The 25,742-nt window shown below is 41.7% G+C and overlaps 2 protein-coding genes across 8 annotated transcripts in view; one reads left to right on the forward strand and one right to left on the reverse strand.

Annotated features, from left to right (window-relative positions):
• Window positions 1-25,742, forward strand: part of Lrp4 (LDL receptor related protein 4) — a 497,094-nt gene that overhangs the window by 288,469 nt on the left and 182,883 nt on the right. The gene's annotated exons all lie outside the window — the stretch shown is intronic.
• LOC139750853 (uncharacterized) lies at window positions 197-22,037 on the reverse strand. The gene is made up of 12 exons (XM_071665650.1): window positions 21,936-22,037; window positions 17,035-17,207; window positions 15,122-15,229; window positions 14,498-14,581; window positions 10,027-10,134; window positions 9,417-9,503; window positions 8,543-8,776; window positions 7,924-8,025; window positions 1,493-1,624; window positions 1,173-1,237; window positions 943-1,020; window positions 197-748 (listed from the first exon to the last, which is right to left on the reverse strand). The coding sequence occupies exons 2-12, from the start codon at window positions 17,189-17,191 to the stop codon at window positions 698-700; spliced, it is 1,206 nt and encodes a 401-aa protein (XP_071521751.1). The 5' UTR covers window positions 17,192-17,207; window positions 21,936-22,037; the 3' UTR covers window positions 197-697.

Genomic DNA, 25,742 nt, shown 5'->3' on the forward strand with positions numbered 1-25,742 from the left:
TAGAAAATCTAGGTTTTAAGTCGTTTGTATTTCTTCTACCTTCCCATTTCTTAAGGTCAGAATTCCATGTGAATAACTGGATTCCTTTATATACGTCTTGATGATGTAACCACCAGAGGCTGGCCAGGACGGACGTGTACATGTAACAGCGTCATCGCTACCAAAGCATGTTTGTACAAGGGAAAGAAAAACACTATTTGTTGCCATCATTCTGGGTTATAAAAGATTATTGGTGTAAACTTTAGGTTATAATGGTTGTCTTTAGGGAATACTGGTAACTGTGGGCAATCTTGTCTTTAGGTTATAATGGTTGTTTTTAATGAATACTGGTAACTGTATGTAGTCTTGTCTTTAGGTTATAATGGTTGTGTTTGGAGGATATGATAGGAAAGAAGTCATGAAATGACCATATAAACAGATAGAAATATTCCCAGTGACGCACGTCATGAGTGTATGACGGCAGGAGTGTTGCAGTGAGTCGCAAATTTCCCGGGATTTGTCGTCCATATAGAAACAACCTGGGTTGAGCGATGCTTCATCTTGGGCGAGTAGCATTTCAGCCGCTGGTGTGTCGCCAGCTGCCTCTGTTCAGCTGGTCCTGGTGACAGACGGGGCTAGTCCAACACTTCCATCTGTCTGGACTTCACCAGGATGTTACCATCTTGTTACTGTCACCGAGGCAAGAGTCGGTGGAGTCTTACAGTGTAATCTTGGGGATGCAGGACTTCATAAGGCACATGAACCCTTCCTGTAAAGGAAAGCGCAGGAATCTTACCCTCCAGCATTCATTAAGCTTACAGACGACCAGCTGTGGCGTAACTGATTTCTAATCACATTTGAAAGACACGAATTGTGAGAGAGATTTACGTCTGTGAGAGTTGAATGACTATGGGGTAATTCACGTAAGACTTGACCAGTATAAAGAATATCTTGCGTCCTTACCATTAGGTTGTTTGTGAAGCAGGTTTCGTAACTTGGGAATACGGAGTTGTCGAGACCTTCCATATGCTTCCTCAAGTCCTGGAAGATGAATTTGGGTCAGTAGTGAAAGTGTAAACGTTAAGAACCTATTCAAGGAGATGCACTCTGGTATCCTTGAGTAAAATAACCACAATCGGGGCAAGTTAATGACAAGTACAGAACAGAGAACGAGGCGAAGCCGTGTCACTCACCGGCTCCAGACACATCAACATGCTCTCCTGAGTTGCAGGATCCGTCATCGGGTCAGCAGGACAACCTGGAAACATACCTCAGTGTTGATAGAGATACAGTCATCTGTACACCGTCTTGTACCAAGGAAACATATTTTGCGAACACTCTGGGTAATACTATCAGCTTTAAACTGAGAATGATCAAAATTTCTAATCTTTCTGTCCTCACCAGCCTATGATGAAAGTGCATTGATTCAATAGAATCCTTAGATAAGGGGAAGGAAATGAATGATTCATGATTCACGGAAGCAGAGTTATACAACAAGACCAAGTCCTTTCACCTGGAGCTTTGATGAAGCATTCCTTCTTGACCTTCATGAACGCTTTGTCTGGATGTACGGCCTTTTTGCATGCCATGGCCCGAGCTGGGCAGTCGTCCAGCTGGTTGTCCATACACATCATGTCCTCCGCTGCTGCAGTGAACAATAGAAAGGAAGATTAGATGAGATGGGAAGCAATTTAGTCTACAAGAGAATAAGAAAATTTGCGAGCCTCAGAGTCAAATATGTTTGTGACCAATTAAAACTTTGATGATTTCTAGGTTGTACAGTCCCGCTGATCTGCACACATTTGTTTCTCTCTCTTTCCACTCCTTGACGTATCTTTCCTCCACCTTCTTCATTTCTATATAATTTCTTATATATTATTCGTTTTGATATGAAGGATTTGGTGTTAAGTTAAATCATTAGTTAGATTGTTGTAATGACCATTAGCACAATAACGTGATAGATTAGTCTAGTAATAATGACCATGCTTACCATCCTCATAACTACTGCCCATACTTAAACCATTCGTAATAGTCATTATATACTCAAGACATCGACTTGCTGGGTAAGACACTTTTGATGACTATGTTCCCTCAAGGGCTCGGTCCTCTGTTCGTGGCGCTACCTTGCTGACGCGGGAAATGGCGAATAGTATATATATATATATATATATATATATATATATATATATATATATATATATATTCTTTCTTTCATACTATTCGCCATTTCCCGCATTAGTGAGGTAGCGTTAAGAACAGAGGACTGGGCCTTAGAGGGAATATCCTCACCTGGCCCCCTTCTCTGTTACTTCTTTTGGAAAATTAAAAAAAAAAACGAGAGTGGAGGATTTCCAGCCACCCGCTCCCTCCCCTTTTAGTCGCCTTCTACGACACGCAGGGAATACGTGGGAAGTATTCTTTCTCCCCCTAACTTTTTTTTTTTTTTTTTTTTTTTTTTTTAATTTTCCAAAAGAGGGAACAGAGAAGGGGCCCAGGTGAGGATATTCCCTCAATGGCCCAGTCCTCTGTTCCCAACGCTACCTCGCTAATGCGGGAAATGGCGAATAGTATGAAAGAAAAGAAATATATATATATATATATATATATATATATATGTATATATATATATATATATATATATATATATATATATATATATATATATATATATTCACTGAGAACCAATCACTTTCCTCTCTTCCTACACGTACACATGCCTTACATCCTCGATAAAAACTTTTCACTGCTTCTAACAACTTGCCTCCCACACCATATATTCTTAATACCTTCCACAGAGCATCTCTATCAACTCTATCATATGCCTTCTCCAGATCCATAAATGCTACATACAAATCCATTTGCTTTTCTAAGTATTTCTCACATACATTCTTCAAAGCAAACATCTGATCCACACATCCTCTACCACTTCTGAAACCACACTGCTCTTCCCCAATCTGATGCTCTGTACATGCCTTCACCCTCTCAATCAATACCCTCCCATATAATTTACCAGGAATACTCAACAAACTTATACCTCTGTAATTTGAGCACTCACTCTTATCCCCTTTGCCTTTGTACAATGGCACTATGCACGCATTCCGCCAATCCTCAGGCACCTCACCATGAGTCATACATACATTAAATAACCTTACCAACCAGTCAATAATACAGTCACCCCCTTTTTTAATAAATTCCACTGCAATACCATCCAAACCTGCTGCCTTGCGGTAGGTTTGCGGCAGGGGTGTGTGATGTCTCCATGGTTGTTTAATTTGTTTATGGATGGGGTTGTTAGGGAGGTGAATGCAAGAGTTTTGGAAAGAGGGGCAAGTATGAAGTCTGTTGGGGATGAGAGAGCTTGGGAAGTGAGTCAGTTGTTGTTCGCTGATGATACAGCGCTGGTGGCTGATTCATGTGAGAAACTGCAGAAGCTGGTGACTGAGTTTGGTAAAGTGTGTGAAAGAAGAAAGTTAAGAGTAAATGTGAATAAGAGCAAGGTTATTAGGTACAGTAGGGTTGAGGGTCAAGTCAATTGGGAGGTAAGTTTGAATGGAGCAAAACTGGAGGAAGTAAAGTGTTTTAGATATCTGGGAGTGGATCTGGCAGCGGATGGAACCATGGAAGCGGAAGTGGATCATAGGGTGGGGGAGGGGGCGAAAATTCTGGGAGCCTTGAAGAATGTGTGGAAGTCGAAAAAATTACCTCGGAAAGCAAAAATGGGTATGTTTGAAGGAATAGTGGTTCCAACAATGTTGTATGGTTGCGAGGCGTGGGCTATGGATAGAGTGGTGCGCAGGAGGATGGATGTGCTGGAAATGAGATGTTTGAGGACAATGTGTGGTGTGAGGTGGTTTGATCGAATAAGTAACGTAAGGGTAAGAGAGATGTGTGGAAATAAAAAGAGCGTGGTTGAGAGAGCAGAAGAGGGTGTTTTGAAATGGTTTGGGCACATGGAGAGAATGAGTGAGGAAAGATTGACCAAGAGGATATATGTGTCGGAGGTGGAGGGAACGAGGAGAAGTGGGAGACCAAATTGGAGGTGGAAAGATGGAGTGAAAAAGATTTTGTGTGATCGGGGCCTGAACATGCAGGAGGGTGAAAGGAGGGCAAGGAATAGAGTGAATTGGATCGATGTGGTATACCGAGGTTGACGTGCTGTCAGTGGATTGAATCAAGGCATGTGAAGCGTCTGGGGTAAACCATGGAAAGCTGTGTAGGTATGTATATTTGCGTGCGTGGACGTATGTATATACATGTGTATGGGGGTGGGTTAGGCCATTTTTTTCGTCTGTTTCCTTGCGCTACCTCGCAAACGCGGGAGACAGCGACAAAGAAAAAAAATATATATATCATATATATATATAACTCTATCATATGCCCTCTCCAGATCCATAAATGCTACATACAAATCCATTTGCTTTTCTAAGTATTTCTCACATACATTCTTCAAAGCAAACACCTGATCCACACATCCTCTACCACTTCTGAAACCACACTGCTCTTCCCCAATCTGATGCTCTGTACATGCCTTCACCCTCTCAATCAATACCCTCCCATATAATTTACCAGGAATACTCAACAAACTTATACCTCTGTAATTTGCGCACTCACTCTTATCCCTTTTGCCTTTGTACAATGGCACTATGCACGCATTCCGCCAATCCTCAGGCACCTCACCGTGAGTCATACATACATTAAATAACCTTACCAACCATTCAATAATACAGTCACCCCCTTTTTTAATAAATTCTACTGCAATACCATCCTAAGAGTACACGTGGGAAATGAAACACGGTAAGTTCCCAAGTGCACTTTCGTGTAATAATCACATCATCAGGGTAGACACAAGAGAGAAATATCAGTCAGTTGATGTACATCGAAGAGACGAAGCTAGGACGCCATTTGGTAAACATGTGATTGTCACATGTTTACCAAATGGCGTCCTAGCTTCGTCTCTTCGATGTATATCAACTGACTTATATTTCTCTCTTGTGTCTCCCCTGATGATGTGATTATTACACGAAAGTGCACTTGGGAACTTACCGTGTTTCATTTTCCCCGTGGAGTCTTAGGAATATCTCGATCACGCGCAAAATTGTGATCCTTTCCAATATATATATGTTTACCTATTTATTTATTTTGCTTTGTCGCTGTCTCCCGCGTTAGCGAGGTAGCGCAAGGAAACAGACGAAAGAATGGCCCAATCCACCCACATACACATGTATATACATACACGTCCACACACGCACATATACATACCTATACATCGTAACGTGTACATATATATACACACACAGACATATACATATATACACATGTACATGATTCATACTGTCTGCCTTTATTCATTCCCATCGCCACCCTGCCACACATGAAATAACAACCCCCTCCCCCCTCGTGTGTGTGAGGTAGCGCTAGGAAGACAACAAAGGCCCCATTCGTTCACACTCAGTCTCTAGCTGTCATGTAATAATGCACCGAAACCACAGCTCCCTTTTCACATCCAGGCCTCACAGAACTTTCCATGGTTTACCCCAGACGCTTCACATGCCCTGGTTCAATCCATTGACAGCACGTCGACCCCGGTATACCACATCGTTCCAATTCACTCTATTCCTCGCACGCCTTTCACCCTCTTGCATGTTCAGGCCCCGATCATTCAAAATCTTTTTCACTCCATCTTTCCACCTCCAATTTGGTCTCCCACTTCTCCTCGTTCCCTCCACCTCTGACACATATATCCTCTTTGTCAATCTTTCCTCACTCATTCTCTCCATGTGACCAAACCATTTCAAAACACCCTCCTCTGCTCTCTCAGCCACACTCTTTTTATTACCACACATCTCTCTTACCCTATTATTACTTACTCGATCGAACCATCTCACACCACATATTGTCCTCAAACATCTCATTTCCAACACATCCACCCTCCTCCGCACAACTCTATATATTGCCCACGCCTCGCAACCATACAACATTGTTGGAACCACTCTTCCTTCAAACATACCCATTTTTGCTTTCCGAGATAATGTTCTCGACTTCCACACATTCTTCAAGGCTTCCAGAATTTTCGCCCCCTCCCCCACCCTATGATTAACTTCCGCTTCCATGGTTCCATCCGCTGCCAAATCCACTCCCAGATATCTAAAACACTTCACTTCCTCCAGTTTTTCTTCATTCAGACTTGCCTCCCAATTGACTTGACCCTCAACCCTACTGTACTTAATAACCTTGCTCTTATTCACATTTACTCTCAACTTTCTTCTTTCACACACTTTACCAAACTCAGTCACCAGCTTCTGCAGTTACTCACATGAATCAGCCACCAGCGCTGTATCATCAGCGAACAACAACTGACTCACTTTACAAGCTCTCTCATCCGCAACAGACTGCATACTTGCCCCTCTTTCCAAAAATCTTGCATTCACCTCCCTAACAACCCCATCCATAAACAAATTAAACAACCATGGGGACATGACACACCCCTGCCGCAAACCTACATTCACTGAGAACCAGTCACTTTCCTCTCTTCCTACACGTACACATGCCTTACATCCTCGATAAAAACTTTTCACTGCTTCTAACAACTTGCCTCCCAAACCATATATTCTTAATACCTTCCACAGAGCATCTCTATCAGCTCTATCATATGCCTTCTCCAACTCCATAAATGCTACATACAAATCCATTTGCTTTTCTAAGTATTTCTCACTTACATTCCTCAAAGCAAACACCTGATCCACACATCCTCTATCACTTCTGAAACCACACGACGCTTCCCCAACCTGATGCTCTGTACATGCCTTCACCCTCTCAATCAATATCCTCCCATATAATTTCCCAGGAATACTCAACAAAGTTATACCTCTGTAATTTGAGCACTCACCTTTGTCCCCTTTGCCTTTGTACAATGGCACTATGCAGGCATTCCACCAATCCTCAGGCACCTCACCATGAATCATACATACATTAAATAACCTTACCAACCAGTCAGTAATACAGTCACCCCCTTTTTTAATAAATTCCACTGCAATACCATCCAAACCCACTGCCTTGCCGGCTTTCATCTTCCGGAAAGCTTTTACTACCTCTTCTCTGTTTACCAAATCATTCTCCCTAACCCTCTCACTTTGCACACCACCTCGACCAAAACACCCTATATCTGCCACTCTATCATCAAACACATTCAACAAACCTTCAAAATACTCACTCCATCTCCTTCTCACATCACCACTACTTGTTATCACCTCCCCATCAGCCCCCTTCACTGAAGTTCCCATTTGCTCCCTTGTCTTACGCACTTTATTTACCTCCTTCCAGAACATCTTTTTATTCTCCCTAAAATTTAATGATACTCTCTCACCCCAACTCTCATTTGCCCTCTTTTTCACCTCTTGCGCCTTTCTCTTGACCTCCTGCCTGTTTCTTTTATACATCTATATATATATATATATATATATATATATATATATATATATATATATATATATATATATATATATATATGAGAAAATAAGGCAAGAAGCATATTTCATGAGTATAAGCTGCTGATTAGTTGCCACCAGCTTCACAAATGTGAATGAAGCATATTAGAATGAAAATGGCCACATATCGATAGGTTATGCTTTTGAAAATACAAAAATGGCCATTTCGGTACGTTAATCAGACTATGTCTAGTACCTTATCGCGAGTTTCTAGCTTTTTCATTTTTTCATTGGGGAAAATGTTTCTGGAATGCTGGTATTTTTGGCATCATTATAAGTCCTGCGCCAATGGAGTTTCTTGGCCATCCATACATACATGGCCAAACAAACGCTTCGAGAAACATCGTTCTAGTAAATGTTATTGATTAAGCCTAGTAGCAATGACCATTGCACAACAGCTATTCATTGCGACCATCACGCGATAGATGAACCTGCTGAGGTTTTGGCTTTAGCAACTTACTCTTTGTGTCAGCCTCCTTTCCCGTCGAGTGCATCTTCATCATGCATTTCTTGAACTTGGCACGGCAGTCGGGGTCGGTGCTGCTCGAACACACTTTGTCCTCTGGAAGTAGTGGAGACGGGGTCACTGCCTGTGTTATCATCACAGGACGGAAATGCACCGTGTGTTGCATATTATCAAGAGTGTTTAAGACAAGGAAATATATCTGGTATAAGCGGCTTGGTCAGAGAAACATGAGAGTGATGGTGTGTGTTCTCGCACACCTCAGGAGAAGAGGTCTTCGTACTGATAGGGTAAATGAGAAGTGGAATAAACAGCCTACTGCTGTTATGAAGGGAAAAAAAAAGAGAATAGAGTTGTTGAAGAAGAGACTAGATAATCATTTCCAATTGGTTGGTCATTATTAACTAGATAATCATTTCCAATTGGTTGGTCATTATGAATTGGGTGAGAGAATGTACAGCTCATCAGCTCCTTCAGCCAGTAACAGGCTATTAGGTTTGTTGTTGACGTGATCATACACGACATACTTAAAGAGTACATGGCTGTTTATATATGATCTAACCGCACCATGACCTTGGCCTGTGTTCGCGAGATGGACGAGGTGACAGATCCTTACCATCAGGCATTTCCTCGGGTCCAGGTTCTAACATATTCATGCACTCCACCATCTCTGCTTTGCATTCAGGGACCGTCAGCTTTTCTGGCTCTCCTTTCTGTCCTGGTTCTGGCTCGTACTCTCCCTCAGGTTCTGGCTCATACTCTCCCTCAGGTTCTGGCTCGTACTCTCCTTCAGGTTCTGGCTCGTACTCTCCTTCTGGTTCTGGTTCGTATTCTCCCTCTGGTTCCGGTTCTGTTGAGAGAGGAACATTAAGTGTAGTGTTCAGTATGATAGCCAGTACTGTATCACAGATTCCAGTGGCTTTCATATCTGACGCATGGGTTCATGGGTTGTCTTGGACTTTTAATCGAGGTACTTATGTTTAAGATTATTCTGCCTCATTAGGTAAAAATTTACTTTATGCCACTTATTCACTTACTGTATTCAACCTTCTGTATATTTAGGATGTCTCTTTATTGTTTCTACTCTGTTTGATAACAAGGGATCATATCTCTAACAAAGGATTTGTGAGTATCGAACCGCTAGAGACGAAACGTGTGTAGGCTCATTACCGAGGGTTGTAGGCTTTTACGTGTTCTCAGAGACATAATGATGTAGATGACTGGAATACATGAACAGGTATGGATGGGCTGGTGAGTAAGAGGCTGGATGTGAATAAGTGGAAAGGCAACTGACCTCAGTGACTCGATTGCCGATAGAAGGGAAGGATCAAACACTTTAATACTAAAAAAAAAAAGATAAGAAAACCTCTCGACCCTTGATACTAAAAGGTATTTAATGAACTGGAAGATGTAAGGATTTGATAAGTTTATAACGATGATTATCAATTGGTATCTTTACCTGATCTTTGATATGAGTGATGGAAACTGACCTGTGTATGCTCCAGCCATGATCTCCATGCACACGGCCATCTCCGGGCACAGGTCAGGCTGGGGTCCGGCTTTGCAGTTGTTGATCACTGTGGTAATGATAGAAAAGTGATTTAACCTCATTGTCAGCTGACTCGATCACCTGGTATGGTCCTACCTCCCTAATGACAGTAATTATTCCAAAGAAAAAAGGTTATAATATCTAGTCTTCGCATAATATAGAGTAATAATAAAACAGATACAAGTCCTTAACCGAATAAGTAATTGAATAACAACACATTATAGTGTGACGTTATCTTAGGTACAGACTATAATTTGAAGTGTATCTCAGTATGTAGGGTTAGGGTTGACTGAGGGTGTAGCTTTGTCTCGAAGTTCAGATGGCAGTGTGAGGTGTGACGATGTGATGTTCTGTGTATACATATGATCGGCTCAGGAAACACCAAACTGTGTAAAGATGCACATGAACCTGTGGGATGTAATTGCCTCTGTTGTGTGCCTGTAGTTGACACGTTTAAGGTGTAACGAAATCATTACGTGGTGTAAGTAATCATGAGGTGGATGTACCTGTTCGACTACAGGTATAACTAACGATCAAGGTGTATAACTTACCTTCCACGAGTTTGCTGGCTGGTGCTGAACCAGGGCTTGGAAGGGCCAGACATCTCACCACTTTGTCCCTGCATTTGGGTACGTTCACCTTATCACATATGTTGTCAGCTGCAGCCGCCAGATGTAGTAGTAATGTTAGCGAAGAACGACAGAAAAAAAATGTGCGCGTTAACAAACTTGAATATGATATTCGTAATGGAATGCACAAGTTGAAGGTATTGGGAAATGTCGTTAATCTGACCACAAGTGAGAATAAATTGTTGATATGTAACTGTGGGAAATGATATAAGCGAGATGGAATACATGTGAAGAGCGAGAGGGAAGCGATTTAGGGAGAGCGGTATGACACACACTGGGAAATGTTCACATTGCCTGTGTCACTTGTATGTTACAAGATTGAATGGTACAAAGATTTATGTACAGCAAGATGAAATGATAAGGGACTAGTGGGAAATAATATGGTTTGGATTATATCGTTTAGTTCCTGTAGTATTATTAGAACATGAGAAAAGTTTGGTACGAGTGATCATCGGCAAATTGCTTTTAAAGTAACCCCCCTCTTCTTTTATTTCAATTACTAAAAGAGGAAACAGAGGGAGTGCCCATCCTCCTCGAAGGCTCAGACCGCGGTGTTTAGGTGTGTGTGGATGTAGCCAAGATGAGAAGAAAGGAGAGATACGTAGTATGTTTGAGGAAAGGAACCTGGCTGTTCTGGCTCTGAGACGAAGCTCAAGGGTAAAGGGAAAGAAAGGTTTGGAAAAGTCTTGGGAGTAAAGTCAGGGGTTGGTGAGAGGACAAGAGTAAGGGAGGCGTAGCACTACTCTCTGAAGCAGTTATAGGAGTATGCGATAGAGTGTAAGAAAGTACATTTTAGATTGCTGTGAGTAAAACTGTAAGTGGATGGAGAGAGATGTTGATTATATTGGTGCTTATGCATCTGGTCATGAGAAGAAAGATCATGAGAGACAAGTGTTTTGGAAGCCGCTGAGTGAGTGTGTCAGTAGCTTTGGTGTACGAGACCGGGTTATAGTGATGAGTGATTTAAATGCGAAGGTGAGTAATGTGGCAGTTGAGGGTATGATTTGTGTACATAGGGTATTCAGTGTTGTGAATGGAAATGGTGAAGAGCTTGTAGATTTGTGTGCTGGTGATTGGGAATACCTGGTATAAAAAAGAGATACATAAGTATACGTATATAAGTAGGAGAGATGGCCAGAGGGCATTACTAGATTACGTGTTAATTGATAGGCGCGTGGAAGAGAGACTTTCGGATGTTAATGTGCTGAAAGGGGCAACTGGAGGGATGTCTGATCACTATTTTGTGGAGGCGAAGGTGAAGAATTGTAAAGGTTTTCAAAACAGAAGAGAAAATACTGAAGAGAAGAGAGTGGTAAGAGTAAGTGAGCTTGGAAAGGAGACTTGTGTGAGGAAGTAACAGGAGGGATTGAGCGTAGAATGGCAGAAGGTGAGAGCAAATAACGTGTGGGGAGTGGGTGAGGAATGGGATATATTAAGGGAAGCAGTAATGGCACGTGCAAAAGATGCATGTGGCGTGAGAAAGGTGGGAGGTGGACAGATTACAAAGGGTAGTGAGTGATGGGATGAAGTAGTTAGTGAAAGAGAAAAGAGTGGCGTTTGGACGACACTTACAAGGAAGGAGTGCAAATGACTGGGAGATGTATAAAAGAATGCGGCAGGAGGTCAAGTGAAAGGTGCAAGGGTTGAAAAATAAGGCAAATGGGGTGATAGAGTATCATTAAACTTTACGGGTAATAAAAAGATGTTTTGGAATTAGGATTATAATGTGCGTAAGACAAAAGACTTGAAATTAGGATTATAATGTGCGTAAGACAAGAGAACAAATGGGAACATCGATGAAGGGGGCAAGGGGGGAAGTGACAACAAATAGTGGTGAAGTGAGAAGGAGATGGAGTGAGTATTTTGAAGTTTTGTTGAATGTGTTTAATGACAGAGTGGCAGATGTAGGGTGTTTTGGTCGGGGTTGTGTGCGAAGTGAGAGGGGTCAGGGAGAATGGTTTAGTTAAGAGAGAAGAGGTAGTGAAAGCTTTGCGGAATATGAAAGTCGGCAAGGCAACGGGTTTGGATGGTATTTCAGTGATTCATTAAGAAAGCGGTTGACTGTGTTGTTGAGTAGTTGATAAGGATATTCAGTGTATGTATGGATCATGGTGAAGTGCTTGAGGATTGGCGGAATGCATGCATAGTGCCATGGTACAAAGGCAAAGGGGATAAAGGTGAGCGTTCAAACTACAGAGACATGTTTGTTGAGTATTCCTGGGAATTGTCTGAGATGGTGAAGACATGTTCAGGGCATCAGACTGGGGAGAAACTGTGGTGGCAGAAGTAGTAGAGGATGTGTGGATCAGGTGTTTCCTTTGAAGAATGTGTGTGAGAGATGCAGATGGATTTGTATGTAGCATTTATGGATCTGGAGAAAGCATATGATAGGGGTGATAGAGATGCTTTGTGGAGGGTCTTAAGAGTATATGGTGTTGTGGTAAGCTGCTAGAAGCAGTGAAAAGTTTTTATCAAGGATGTAAGGCATGTGTACGAGAAGGAAGAGAGGAAAGTGATTGGTTCTCAGTGAATGTCGGTTTCCGGCAGGGGTGCGTGATGTCTCCATGGTTGTTTAATTTGTTAAGGGATGCGGTGGTTAGGGAGGTGAATGAAAGAATTTTGGAGAGAGGGGCAAGTATGCAGTCTGTTGGAGATGAGAGGGCTTGGGAAGTGAGTCAGTTGTTGTTTGCTGATGTTACATCACTGGTGGCTGATTCGAGTGAGAAACTGCAAAAGCTGGTTACTGGGTTTGGAAAAGTGTGTGAAAGTAGAAAGTTGAGAATAGATGTGAATAACACCGAGGTCATTAGGCTCAGCAGAATTGAGGGACACGTCATTTGGGATGTACGTTTGAATGGAGAAAAACTGAAGGAAGTGAAGTGTTTTAGTTACCTGAAGTGGACTTAGCAGCGAATGGAACTTTGGAAGCGGAAGTGAGTCACAGGGTGGGGGACGGGATGAAGGTTCTGGGAGCGATGAAGAATGTGTGGAGGGCAAGAACGTTATCTCGGAGAGCAAAAATGGGTATGTTTGATGGAATAGTATTTCCAACAATATTATGTGATTGCGAGGCATGGGCCATAGATAGGGTTGTACAGAGGGTGGTTGTGTTGGACATGAAATGTTTAAGGGCAATATGTGGTGAGGTGGTTTGATCGAGTAAGTAATGAAAAGGTAAGAGAGATGTGTGGAAATAAAGAGTGTGGTTGAAAGAGCAGAAGTGTGTTGATATGGTTTTTACATATGGAGAGAATGAGTAAGGAAAGGTTGACGAAGAGGATATATGTATCATAGGTAGAGGGAACGAGGAGAAGCGGGAGAGCAGAAGAGGGTGTGTTGAAATGGTTTGGACATATGGAGAGAATGAGTGAGGAAAGGTTGACAAAGAGGATATGTGTGTTAGAGGTGGAGGGAGCAAGGAGAAGCGGGAGACCAAATTGGAGATGGAAGGATGAAGTGAAAAAGATTATGAGCGATCGGGGCCTGAACACACATGAGGATGAGAGACGTGCAAGGATAAACTAGAGTGAATTAGAACGATGTGGTATGCGGTGGGGCATCGTTAACTGTAAAGTTTTACACATGATTACTAAAAACGAGAAGGCAAGCAACTGTGTGAGTTCTGTAGAGCTACAAGTGATAAATGGGGAAAAGGCTTAGGTGTAATGATACCTGGTTACCGAGCCAAGTCAACAGCGCACGACAGCAGTAAAAAGGCCGAGCAGAATTCTTGGATTAATAGGTAGGGCTTTTGGGGCTTTCGGTCTGTGGAAGTTATTCTCATTCTTTATAAGCCCTTGTTGGATCCCCCGTCTGAATGTTGTATTCAGTTTTGGTCACCGAAAGTGGAAAAGAGTTAGACAACGCGCCATGGAGAAAGTCCAGAGGCGAGCAACGAATATGAATTCCAGACTTGGAAACCAATTCTATAAGAGCCAAATAAACAACCTTAACTCGTTCAGGTTACAAAAGAGATGGTTAAGTATCGATTTACGAGCCTGCTTAAGGATATGATCGTGTGATCTCACCTGTAGTAATGGATCGGCTGTAGGGGACAGACGTCTCACCTCTAGTGAGGTGAAGAACCTTCTCTTCTGGGATTGTTAAGGTATGCAGTGATAGAGTGGTTGAAGGCAGTGCTATAGATACAAATAGTCTAGTAAGACTTAAGAGTTATCATCTACCATAACTAACAACCTCGCAAGGAATTGGTGATCTTTTCGTGTTCTTTGAACTCTGAAATCAAGAGAGTGTAGTGCGGTGCATTGCTGAAGAGTTCAGAGTGTTAGGAAAGTGTTGGTTGACGGTGAGGTGTGCAGTGAATATTATGCTCAGGTTCAGAGTGACTTGGACTAAATTCAAATAACTTGAAACGTAAGTGGAGGACACTGACCTACAGACTTATCTGGCTGCATAAACATCAAGCAATCCGTGGCCTTCCAGCGACACTCAAAATCTACGCCGCAGGTGGATTCCCCTGTAGAGGTTAGAGGAAAGTTAAATGTCTGACGTAGTCATCTGCTGCGATCTTCCCTTGCAGCACATAACGACTGCTGTGTATGATCTAAGTCCTTACGTTGTACTGATGCATGATTTGATGTCATAAGCAAATTTACTTGAGGTTGTTTGAGTTTTTAGGATTTAGATCTGCATAATTTGATGTCACTGATTAAATTCATTTTAGGTAGTGAATGATTACCTTCTAAGTTATGAACCTACCCTGCAGAAGGACGAACCAACTGTAAAATATTAAGTTAAAGTGTAAAGCATTATCTTATATTTGTAGCTTCTCTGTTAGTTATCTATATGGCCCATTGAGGTTTACCTGATCATCTGAAGAAAGAGTTGGTCTATTTGGACAGCAGCTAAGCATTGAAAAGCAGACCCAATCATATGAGAAGTACCTATATATAAAGTGGCCTTGAAGGGGTGTTTTTAAATCTTCAAGAGTAACTACGTGGGGGATGTGCTAACTTCTCGAGTTGAGGCATGACTGACCATCTGGAGGTATACGTACATTCCGGAGATCCATTGGGTAATCCTTCTCCAGGATACAATGTATTCAAACAGCTCGACATTTTCTCCATACAGTTCTGCGATTTCTTCTGGCTACACATTTGCGAAACTGCGGACAGAAGTAACCCTGTTAATATACGAAGCACTGGCTCGTAATAAGTAGAATAATTAAGAAAAATATTCTCCAGTGGTGTACACAAGTACAAGTAATAAAGGTAGACTGTGTTGAGATAGATATATAGAAACGGTCATACTTGACAGCGTTGTGTTGAAGGCTTTTAACGAAGGGTCAGGATGTAGCTATTTGGGGGAAAAAAATGGGAAGATAAAGAGTTTCGAAGGTCAAATATGTAAGGAAAGAAGGATATGGCAATGGTGACGTTCATAGTTGCCAACGGTCACAAGGTACGTGTGTGGTAAAGTGGCATGAGGAGAAAATAACAACATATATCAGAGAAAACAGGATACAACTAGATATCTGGTCGAGAGAGTTATACTTAACCCCTCATTCACTGTACATCAGGTTTATATCAGTAAAAAACGTATTCCAGATTACCAACGCCAAGTGTTTACAAGGTTACGTAAGCGTCATGTTCCACAATCTGAAAATAGAGACAGCCAGATGAAGTAGGAGACCACCAGAAATACGGAGGTGCAGCACATGTGATGCTGTACAGAGAGAAGTGTTACCATGTGGGGTTAGGATGCCCTGTGTCGGTCTGATGTTCACGAGTGTGAACGACTTGATGGATTGTGATGGCAAGGCAAAAGCATTATGTAATTATGTCTGATGTGTTGAAGTTGTGTGTGTAAGTGTTATATCTATGTTATGATTGCTCTAAGTAACGAAACTTAAGTATACTGGAGCTTAGATGTAAAGATTATATTGTTTGGACAAAAATATGGAAAAATGTGTTTGCCCGTTTATTATTGAACTGCTATTTCAGTCAGTTAACTAACTCGGGATTTGATTATTGGCTGAGGGACGTAAACATCCAAATGTCCAGACAAAGACCAATGTAATACGAGCTGGAGGTAGAGAGAGAGAGAGAGAGAGAGAGAGAGAGAGAGAGAGAGAGAGAGAGAGAACCAACAGTGCGACAGAGGGAAGATTGTGAAAGCTATGAAGTTGTGATGGGAAAGTTTATAATGTGAATATTGCATATACTCATCACTGACACGTAAGGATGATACGCTAGAACCTGCTCAGATGTGAGGATAGTACTCCATACAAGGACGGATCATACCTTTGTATGATAGGAGCAACTTACCAAAGTGAAGAATCTCCCACATCTGAGAAGGATTCTTAGTATATCCGAGTCAGATTTTGATGTTTGTGTATTGTTGGGTTTTCCGAGACAGATTACATATAACGGGAGACACCAAGTGTGTTGACTGCCTTCATTGATGCGGTCAGAGATCCGTCGAGATGGAAAGATTGAGGAGTTTTATAAAGAGAAGTACAATGAAACTGGTTACCAAAGCTGAGATCTTCATTGCGTTACGTTTCCCTCACTTGGAATTCCTGTCCAAATCTGAGTTTGTGTCGTTAGTTGTGACGAGACGCAGATTAAGGAAGAGAAGTGTACGAATGCAGAGCTAAGTTCCTATTGTATGAGTGTATTTGGACATTTGTTACAAAAAGAACAACGGAGATAAAATGAAGGGAGGGCAAATTTTGTCCATTTCAGACAATATTGTTAGAGAAACAGTTATCGTTGAATGTTGTTGGAAAGTAAGTATTTTCTAACGTTGTCGTCAGGGGGACAGACGACGTTCACTTGTAAACAGAAGACTAGGAACGGGAGAGAACTAAGAAAACGTCGGTGTATCGGTAGAAGGAATATCGGCAGTGAGTGTGGGTGATCATCTCTGTAGAGCGTGTGACGAACAGAAAGGGAGTATGAGACTTACCAAACATCTTCCGGAGCATTTGAGAGGGGAAACCCTTCATGTCGTCCGACCCATGATGACCCTCTCCGTCTTCGTGCTCGGAAGGCCTGGCTTTTACTTCTAGCACCAGCAACGTCGCCGGCAGCACCAGCAGCAGTACGCTCACCCACTCCTTCATGATGAGGTCCTCGGCACTGGGGAAACACGTGGAACATGGAGATTATTGAACACTTAGGGGGGAAAGTGGACCATCGGAAATTACTGGAGTAGTACAAAACATGTCTTAAACTCACGATTGAGATTGCGTGATCGTGACGCTTCCACAAGGACAGGCAGTCGTCAGGGACGCCAGAGGAATGGATGGACCGTCTCTGGCCAGTCGGACCACTACCTCCTAAACTCATTATTTGATTGGGAGTAAATGATGCCTTTCCTCCGACAACTGTAGAATTCATTCTCGATAGCAGTTCACATGTAATAAGTGGATAATAACATGCACATCCATACAGCGTACAAACGCCTTCACCGCTGACAGTCAGACCATTGCTTGCTTGGTAAGCGGCAACATTACTACAACCGTGTTTGCCAGTAAGCTTGGTAGAGTGACACAGCTGAGTGTTGGGTGTGCCGAGACCAACAAGATGAACATGATGAAAGGGAAATCGTTTCCCTGAACGCACCACTTTCCTTTTATAGCCTCAAGGCCGTCGTGGTAGCACGCCTGCCTTCCTACTGTTCGAGAGGTGATGCGAGCCTCACTGGACTCTGACATTCTGGGAAATCTCGGTGGTTTTCCCTGTGTAACTTTTATGCCGAATTTTTTGAGGTACTTCCTCACCGGCAGGATATGCTTACAGCTGCGCTGACCGTGTAGCAGAGGTTACCTTGGCTGAAGTCGAGTCCAAATGTCTCTTTTTCTACCATATCTTTTTTCTTTCATTCATTGTTTAATAGTTTTTGGTCTGATATCTGTCGTATCAGGGACGTTGGCATTTTGGACAGTGAAATTCTAATCTTGTGAATCTCACTTTGCTTTATTTCTGCTCATAACGACTGCAAAACTGATATCAATGCAAAGCTGCTATCACCGGAGTAAGGAATACCTTTATAAGACGACAGTTGCTGATTTGGCTAATTCTTCGTTAGATTATACGTCTTTTAGTTGTCGACCAGTTGTACCTGAATGAGTTTTATAGTGACTCGATGTAATTTCCTCTATTGCACGGTACAAGGGAAAGGGATTCTACACTCGTGGAATCCCATCTTTACAAGCCTATATGCTGTCAGCATCCGTAATATCCTCAGGTAGCTTTATTCCACTCGTCCACTACTCTTGTACTATCAAAGGACTTCTTTACTAGTTTATGGTTTTTTGTTTCTTCAATGTTCGCATCTTTTCAAAGAAATGTTAATCTTGACACCAGGGAACTAGTATAAGAACTTACACTCATTAATGGCTAGGATTGTCTCTCCCATGATGGACACATTGTTGGCTTCTAACTTCTCATCGTAACGCATGTCTCTTAATACCGGCATCATCTTGGTCACTCTCCTCTGAGCCATCTTTATTAGTTCTTTACTCTTCAGTAAGAGGGATCACCATGTATGAGCAGGATACACCAGTTTTAGCTTAAAGTAGGATGTGGAAAGGTTGTTTGATATATCCCTCACCATGTACTTGTCAGTGTATTATAGAATACGGTTCAATATTTGCCAACGTATAGTTTGTCTCCACTACAGTTATCGTAAGATGGAGCTCTGGCAACAGGTTAGACACACTGTCCAACTCCCAAGCCGTTCTCGTACATAAATGAGATTCCTGCAGCTCTTTATCCTTGATAGGTAACGATCGTATCGAGGGCTTCCACTGTGTCCCATCCTCATTACTGTGTATTAGCTCGGGCTGAAATTGATCATCCACGGATCTGACCAACTTTGGAGTTTGTCCAAGTTACCTTACAAGCTTTAGCAATCCTTCTCACTCTTAACTCACCTCGTACCTCTTACATCATCCGCATATATAGTCAGGTCTGCATCCAGTCCTCCTGGCATTTTATTGATTTCATATGAAATGGTCCCAGGATCGAGCCCTGCGGTTCATACCACTGCTGCCCCCCCCCCCCCCCCCCTTCCCCCAACCTATTTCGACAAGATTCGTCAGACACACGTCCGCCGGTTTGCCCCATCTACAAGTTGCTGCTTAACCCATCATCTGAAATTTGTGAAGTAAGATGCAACATTTTCGTTAGGTCAGTTTTTTTGTTGTTTAATTTCCTCTCTCATGCTACTACACTTCCATATCTGTATGTTTATCATAGTTGTCTGGTTATCTCATGTTTATCTATCTTTTGAAATTTCTATATATTCAGGCAAGAATTTCTGTCTGTTCTAATATAGTTTTTGAATATCTCTTCGGTAAACAAACAGATTAATCGACAATCTATGAAACATACTTATTTTCCAAGACTTAACAAAGCCGTTGCTTATTGGCTGTCTGGACAAAGCCCTTATCTCATTGGTAGCCTTGACAAAGCACATTACTGGTTGGGAAATGTTGCGCTGCGCTGATTGGCTAATAGCTTCCTGGTGGCAGGAAGAAAGATGGTGCCGGCAAAATCCATTTCTATTTTATTGTACATAATAAAGGTCAAAGCACAGGCGGTGGTGACCGTTCTGAGCACAGTATAAAAGAATTCCAAATGTTTCTTGATAATGAGATTTTTAGTTTTCATTCTATATCTTAAGGAATAGAATAGAGTTTTGATACTGTATAAAACATTTTACTATGGAGTTCACCTTGCTGTACTAACGCAACTGTGTTTTGAGGATATGTTTGATGAAAATGGAAGATAATCGAATGGGTAGACGTAACAAGTGGTGTACCACGAGGATCATTCTTAGGACCGGTTCTCTTTCGCATACATACTGATATTAGTAATAGGATGCATTGTAAGGTGTCGAATTTCGCAAAGGATGCTAAGCTAGGAAATCAATCAATTGAAATTCAACGTCCTGCAGCTGCAAACTGATATAGAAAAACTGATGGACGGGGCTTATAAGAGGCCAATCAATTATGATACTAATAAGTTCAGAGTTTCATATATCGCTAGTTAAAACAAGAAGTTAAACTACAGTATTAATGCTGTTGAACTGCAACAGTTGAATTAGGAATAGACGTAGGCGTAATAACCTTTGGTAACCTAAAACTTGATTAACAGTGTACAAGAGCAATAAACAGCAAATATTTTTTTTTTTTCATTCATAAGTTGGGCTTACGAATTGAAATCTAGGAAAGTCATCCTTACTCTTTACAACTCACTGGTACGTTCCCATATTGTGATCAGTTTTGGTCATCTTACCTGAAAAGACATTCACAGAATGGCGAGGGTACAACATCGAGCTGTCAAGACTGTACTTGGAGTGAACAAATCCTTTGAGAGACGACCAGACTTCTTGTATATATTAAACTTCGAAAAGAGGGTGAGAGGTGATCAGATACGAGTATTTAGAATGATCAGAACCTTTGGTCATTTCGATCTAACATGCTACTGGATCTTGATTTGTCTGATATCACTAGTAGTGGGCAAACGTTTTTCCTCAAATGAGGCTGAGTACTTTTTCTTCAATAGCTTTGTTAACAAATGAAATGATTTACTCATTAGAGTGGCTGAAACCAACATACCATATATTCGTTTATGAATAAACTTGATGAATAATTTGCTCTAAGTCCACGACTGACGTAATCTGCTCCACCTCAGTTACGTGCATGAACAATTAGCAAGTTTTTCTCTGTGAATTATCGACATGCCTTTCTCCACTCACGAGGCTGATCTGTGTTTACAATATCTTTCTCGATCACAGACAACCTCGCAGAGGCCCTGTGGTCTGTTGATGTTTGAATTCTCTTGTATGATCGGAGTGGTTTTACCACCAGTGTCCCGACGATTTGGTCGTGTCATAACAGACGGGAAATTATAGTACTTCCTGGTTGTTATATTGGTACGTGGCTGCTTCATCGTGACACGTGTTTAACGATAGAGAATTATAACTTTGGCAGTTTATGATGATATATCCACATTATCATATATTTGAGGTTTATATATAATACAACAAAATTGTCATGAGTGGAGAGTCCACCTCCGGCCGACGGTGGGAGACCTACACTCCGGGACCCCTTGTGTCCAGCGGTGGGTGACCAGATCACTGTGCTCTGCAAGTTCGTCCGGTACTTGTGTCTTCGACTTGCGGTATATGCGCTTGTGGATGCACATGAATACACACGACAAACAAACGCATACACACACATACCCTGAGACCCTTTTTCACGGGGTTCCTGCACCTCCAGGGCTACCCTACAGTCAGTAGCAGGGAAGTTATGGACAACTTATGAGGGAGAAGTTCCTTAACGAGACTGTGTTCCTCTTCGTCCATTGATGATGACACATACCTCCCCGATGGTGACAACTCCCACAATGTCTAGTAACACACACACACACACACACACACACATATATATATATATATATATATATATATATATATATATATATATATATATATCAGACTATGTATGGTTCTCTAGCCTTGGAGAAGTGAGTTTAATATACCCTGTCATCTGGCTAAGTGAGACTGAGTTTGCACACTCAGCACTACCACAACTGGATGACTTAACATTGTGTAAAAACTGTGTAATAACAACAACATTTATCTTGTGATACGCTTAACATGAGAAGTATATTATGAATGTTACCAGGGTATTAAAGGCTTTACATACATTAGAGAACGTAAGCCAACATCAAAGAGAACGTACACCTAAGGTGCCGGTCTGTGGGTAACAGAAAGATTTGTATGTGTGGCCCAATAGAACGTTTCCCTCTTGCAGGAAATGGAGTTGTGTGTGTGTGTGGAGGAGTAGTACTCACCTGTTGTGTAGGATTGACGAGTAAAGAGTCGTGCAGGAGGAGGAGTGGCGCGTACAGAGCGAGGTTCCTGCATTTTATACTCGCCTCCACCGTGGAACGCCCCGCCCCGTGCATCACTTAATATTGTCCGGAACATATTTCGTGCCCCTGACGCTTTGGAATTTACATTTCCCGTTTGGGTTTCTTCCTTTCTCTTTCTTTCTCTCTCCCTCTCTCTTTCGTTTATAAGAAAATATTTGTGAGCGATTTAATCTCCTTGAAGATATGCAAAATAGAAGTTATTTCCCATAGTTCCGGTACCCATTAATATCTTCAGATAAGAAAATGGTGGCAAATAAACGAAGGTCATCCTAGGTATGTTGTTAGTACTGTGCGAGGGTAAGCGCCACCAAAAATGTGGTTCGTGGAAAACCAGCTCGTGCAGCACTCCAGAACTTGGCATATTTTTTTTTCTAATAGTCCTTTCATCACACACACACACACACACACACACACACACACACACACACACACACACCCACACACTCAAAATATTAGCTTTTGCTTAAAGAAAAGAGTACGTTTGATCGAGTAAGTAACGTAAGGGTAAGAGAGATGTGTGGAAATAAAAAGAGCGTGGTTGAGAGAGCAGAAGAGGGTGTTTTGAAATGGTTTGGGCACATGGAGAGAATGAGTGAGGAAAGATTGACCAAGAGGATATATGTGTCGGAGGTGGAGGGAACGAGGAGAAGAGGGAGACCAAATTGGAGGTGGAAAGATGGAGTGAAAAAGATTTTGTGTGATCGGGGCCTGAACATGCAGGAGGGTGAAAGGAGGGCAAGGAATAGAGTGAATTGGAGCGATGTGGTATACCGGGGTTGACGTGCTGTCAGTGGATTGAATCAAGGCATGTGAAGCGTCTGGGGTAAACCATGGAAAGCTGTGTAGGTATGTATATTTGCGTGTGTGGACGTATGTATATACATTTCTTTCGTCTGTTTCCTTGCGCTACCTCGCAAACGCGGGAGACAGCGACAAAGCAAAAAAAAACAAAAACAAAAAAAAAAATATATATATATATATATATATATATATATATATATATATATATATATATATATATATATATATATATATAAATATAATGTTGGAAAGGATCACAATTTTGCGCGTGATCAAGTATATTTCCCCGTGGACTCTTAGGAATATATATATATATGATTTGGTAAACAGAGAAGAGGTAGTGAAAGCTTTGCGGAAGATGAAAGCCGGCAAGGCAGCAGGTTTGGATGATATTGCAGTGGAATTTATTAAAAAAGGGGGTGACTGTATTATTGACTGGTTGGTAAGGTTATTTAATGTATGTATGACTCATGGTGAGGTGCCTGAGGATTGGCGGAATGCGTGCATAGTGCCATTGTACAAAGGCAAAGGGGATAAGAGTGAGTGCTCAAATTACAGAGGTATAAGTTTGTTGAGTATTCCTGGTAAATTATATGGGAGGGTATTGATTGAGAGGGTGAAGGCATGTACAGAGCATCAGATTGGGGAAGAGCAGTGTGGTTTCAGAAGTGGTAGAGGATGTGTGGATCAGGTGTTTGCTTTGAAGAATGTATGTGAGAAATACTTAGAAAAGCAAATGGATTTGTATGTAGCATTTATGGATCTGGAGAAGGCATATGATAGAGTTGATAGAGATGCTCTGTGGAAGGTATTAAGAATATATGGTGTGGGAGGAAAGTTGTTAGAAGCAGTGAAAAGTTTTTATCGAGGATGTAAGGCATGTGTACGTGTAGGAAGAGAGGAAAGTGATTGGTTCTCAGTGAATGTAGGTTTGCGGCAGGGGTGTGTGATGTCTCCATGGTTGTTTAATTTGTTTATGGATGGGGTTGTTAGGGAGGTAAATGCAAGAGTTTTGGAAAGAGGGGCAAGTATGAAGTCTGTTGGGGATGAGAGAGCTTGGGAAGTGAGTCAGTTGTTGTTCGCTGATGAAACAGCGCTGGTGGCTGATTCATGTGAGAAATTGCAGAAGCTGGTGACTGAGTTTGGTAAAGTGTGTGGAAGAAGAAAGTTAAGAGTAAATGTGAATAAGAGCAAGGTTATTAGGTACAGTAGGGTTGAGGGTCAAGTCAATTGGGAGGTGAGTTTGAATGGAGAAAAACTGGAGGAAGTGAAGTGTTTTAGATATCTGGGAGTGGATCTGGCAGCGGATGGAACCATGTAAGCGGAAGTGGATCATAGGGTGGGGGAGGGGGCGAAAATTCTGGGAGCCTTGAAGAATGTGTGGAAGTCGAGAACATTATCTCGGAAAGCAAAAATGGGTATGTTTGAAGGAATAGTGGTTCCAACAATGTTGTATGGTTGCGAGGCGTGGGCTATGGATAGAGTTGTGCGCAGGAGGATGGATGTGCTGGAAATGAGATGTTTGAGGACAATGTGTGGTGTGAGGTGGTTTGATCGAGTGAGTAACGTAAGGGTAAGAGAGATGTGTGGAAATAAAAAGAGCGTGGTTGAGAGAGCAGAAGAGGGTGTTTTGAAGTGGTTTGGGCACATGGAGAGAATAAGTGAGGAAAGATTGACCAAGAGGATATATGTGTCGGAGGTGGAGGGAACGAGGAGAAGAGGGAGACCAAATTGGAGGTGGAAAGATGGAGTGAAAAAGATTTTGTGTGATCGGGGCCTGAACATGCAGGAGGGTGAAAGGGGGGCAAGGAATAGAGTGAATTGGAGCGATGTGGTATACCGGGGTTGACGTGCTGTCAGTGGATTGAATCAAGGCATGTGAAGCGTCTGGGGTAAACCATGGAAAGCTGTGTAGGTATGTATATTTGCGTGTGTGGACGTATGTATATACATGTGTATGGGGGGGGGGGGGTTGGGCCATTTCTTTCGTCTGTTTCCTTGCGCTACCTCGCAAACGCTGGAGACAGCGACAAAGTATAATAAATAAATAAATATATATATATATATATATATATATATATATATATATATATATATATATATATATATATATATACTATTCGCCATTTCCCGCGTCAGCAAGGTAGCGTTAAGAACAGAGGACTGAGACCTTGAGGGAATATCCTCACTTGGCCCCCTCCTCTGTTCCTTCATTAGGAAAACTAAAAACGAGAGGGGAGGATTTCCAGCCCCCCGCTCCCTTCCCTTTTAGTCGCCTTCTACGACACGCAGGGAATACGTGGGAAGTATTCTTTCTCCCCTATCCCCAGGGATAATATATATATATATTTTTTTTTTTTTTTTTTTTCATACTATTCGCTATTTCCCGCGATAGCGAGGTAGCGTTAAGAACATATATGGCGTTACACTTGACACGAGGAAATGTTCATCCAAAGAAATTGTCGATATTTCGCATTGGATAACATCCGTGCTGAACTCCTCAAGGCCAAAGTTTCCGAAATCGTGTGTATATATATATATATATATATATATATATATATATATATATATATATATATATATATATATATATTTATTTATATATATATATATATATATATATATATATATATATATATATATATATATATATATATATATATATATATGGAAAGGATCACAATTTTGCGCGCGATCAAGATATTCCTATGAGTCCACGGGAACAATGGAACACGATAAGTTCCCAAGTGCACTTTCATGTAATAATCACATCATCAGGGGAGACACAAGAGAAAAATATAAGTCAGTTGATATACATTGAAGAGACGAAGCTAGGACGCCATTTGGTAAACATATGATTGTCCAAGATAGACAACGAGCGTTCAGGAATTCACCAGAAAATTCTCCTGGATGCATCTATAAAGT

Source organism: Panulirus ornatus, chromosome 10 (assembly GCF_036320965.1).
Source record: "Panulirus ornatus isolate Po-2019 chromosome 10, ASM3632096v1, whole genome shotgun sequence".
NCBI lineage: Eukaryota > Metazoa > Arthropoda > Malacostraca > Decapoda > Palinuridae > Panulirus > Panulirus ornatus.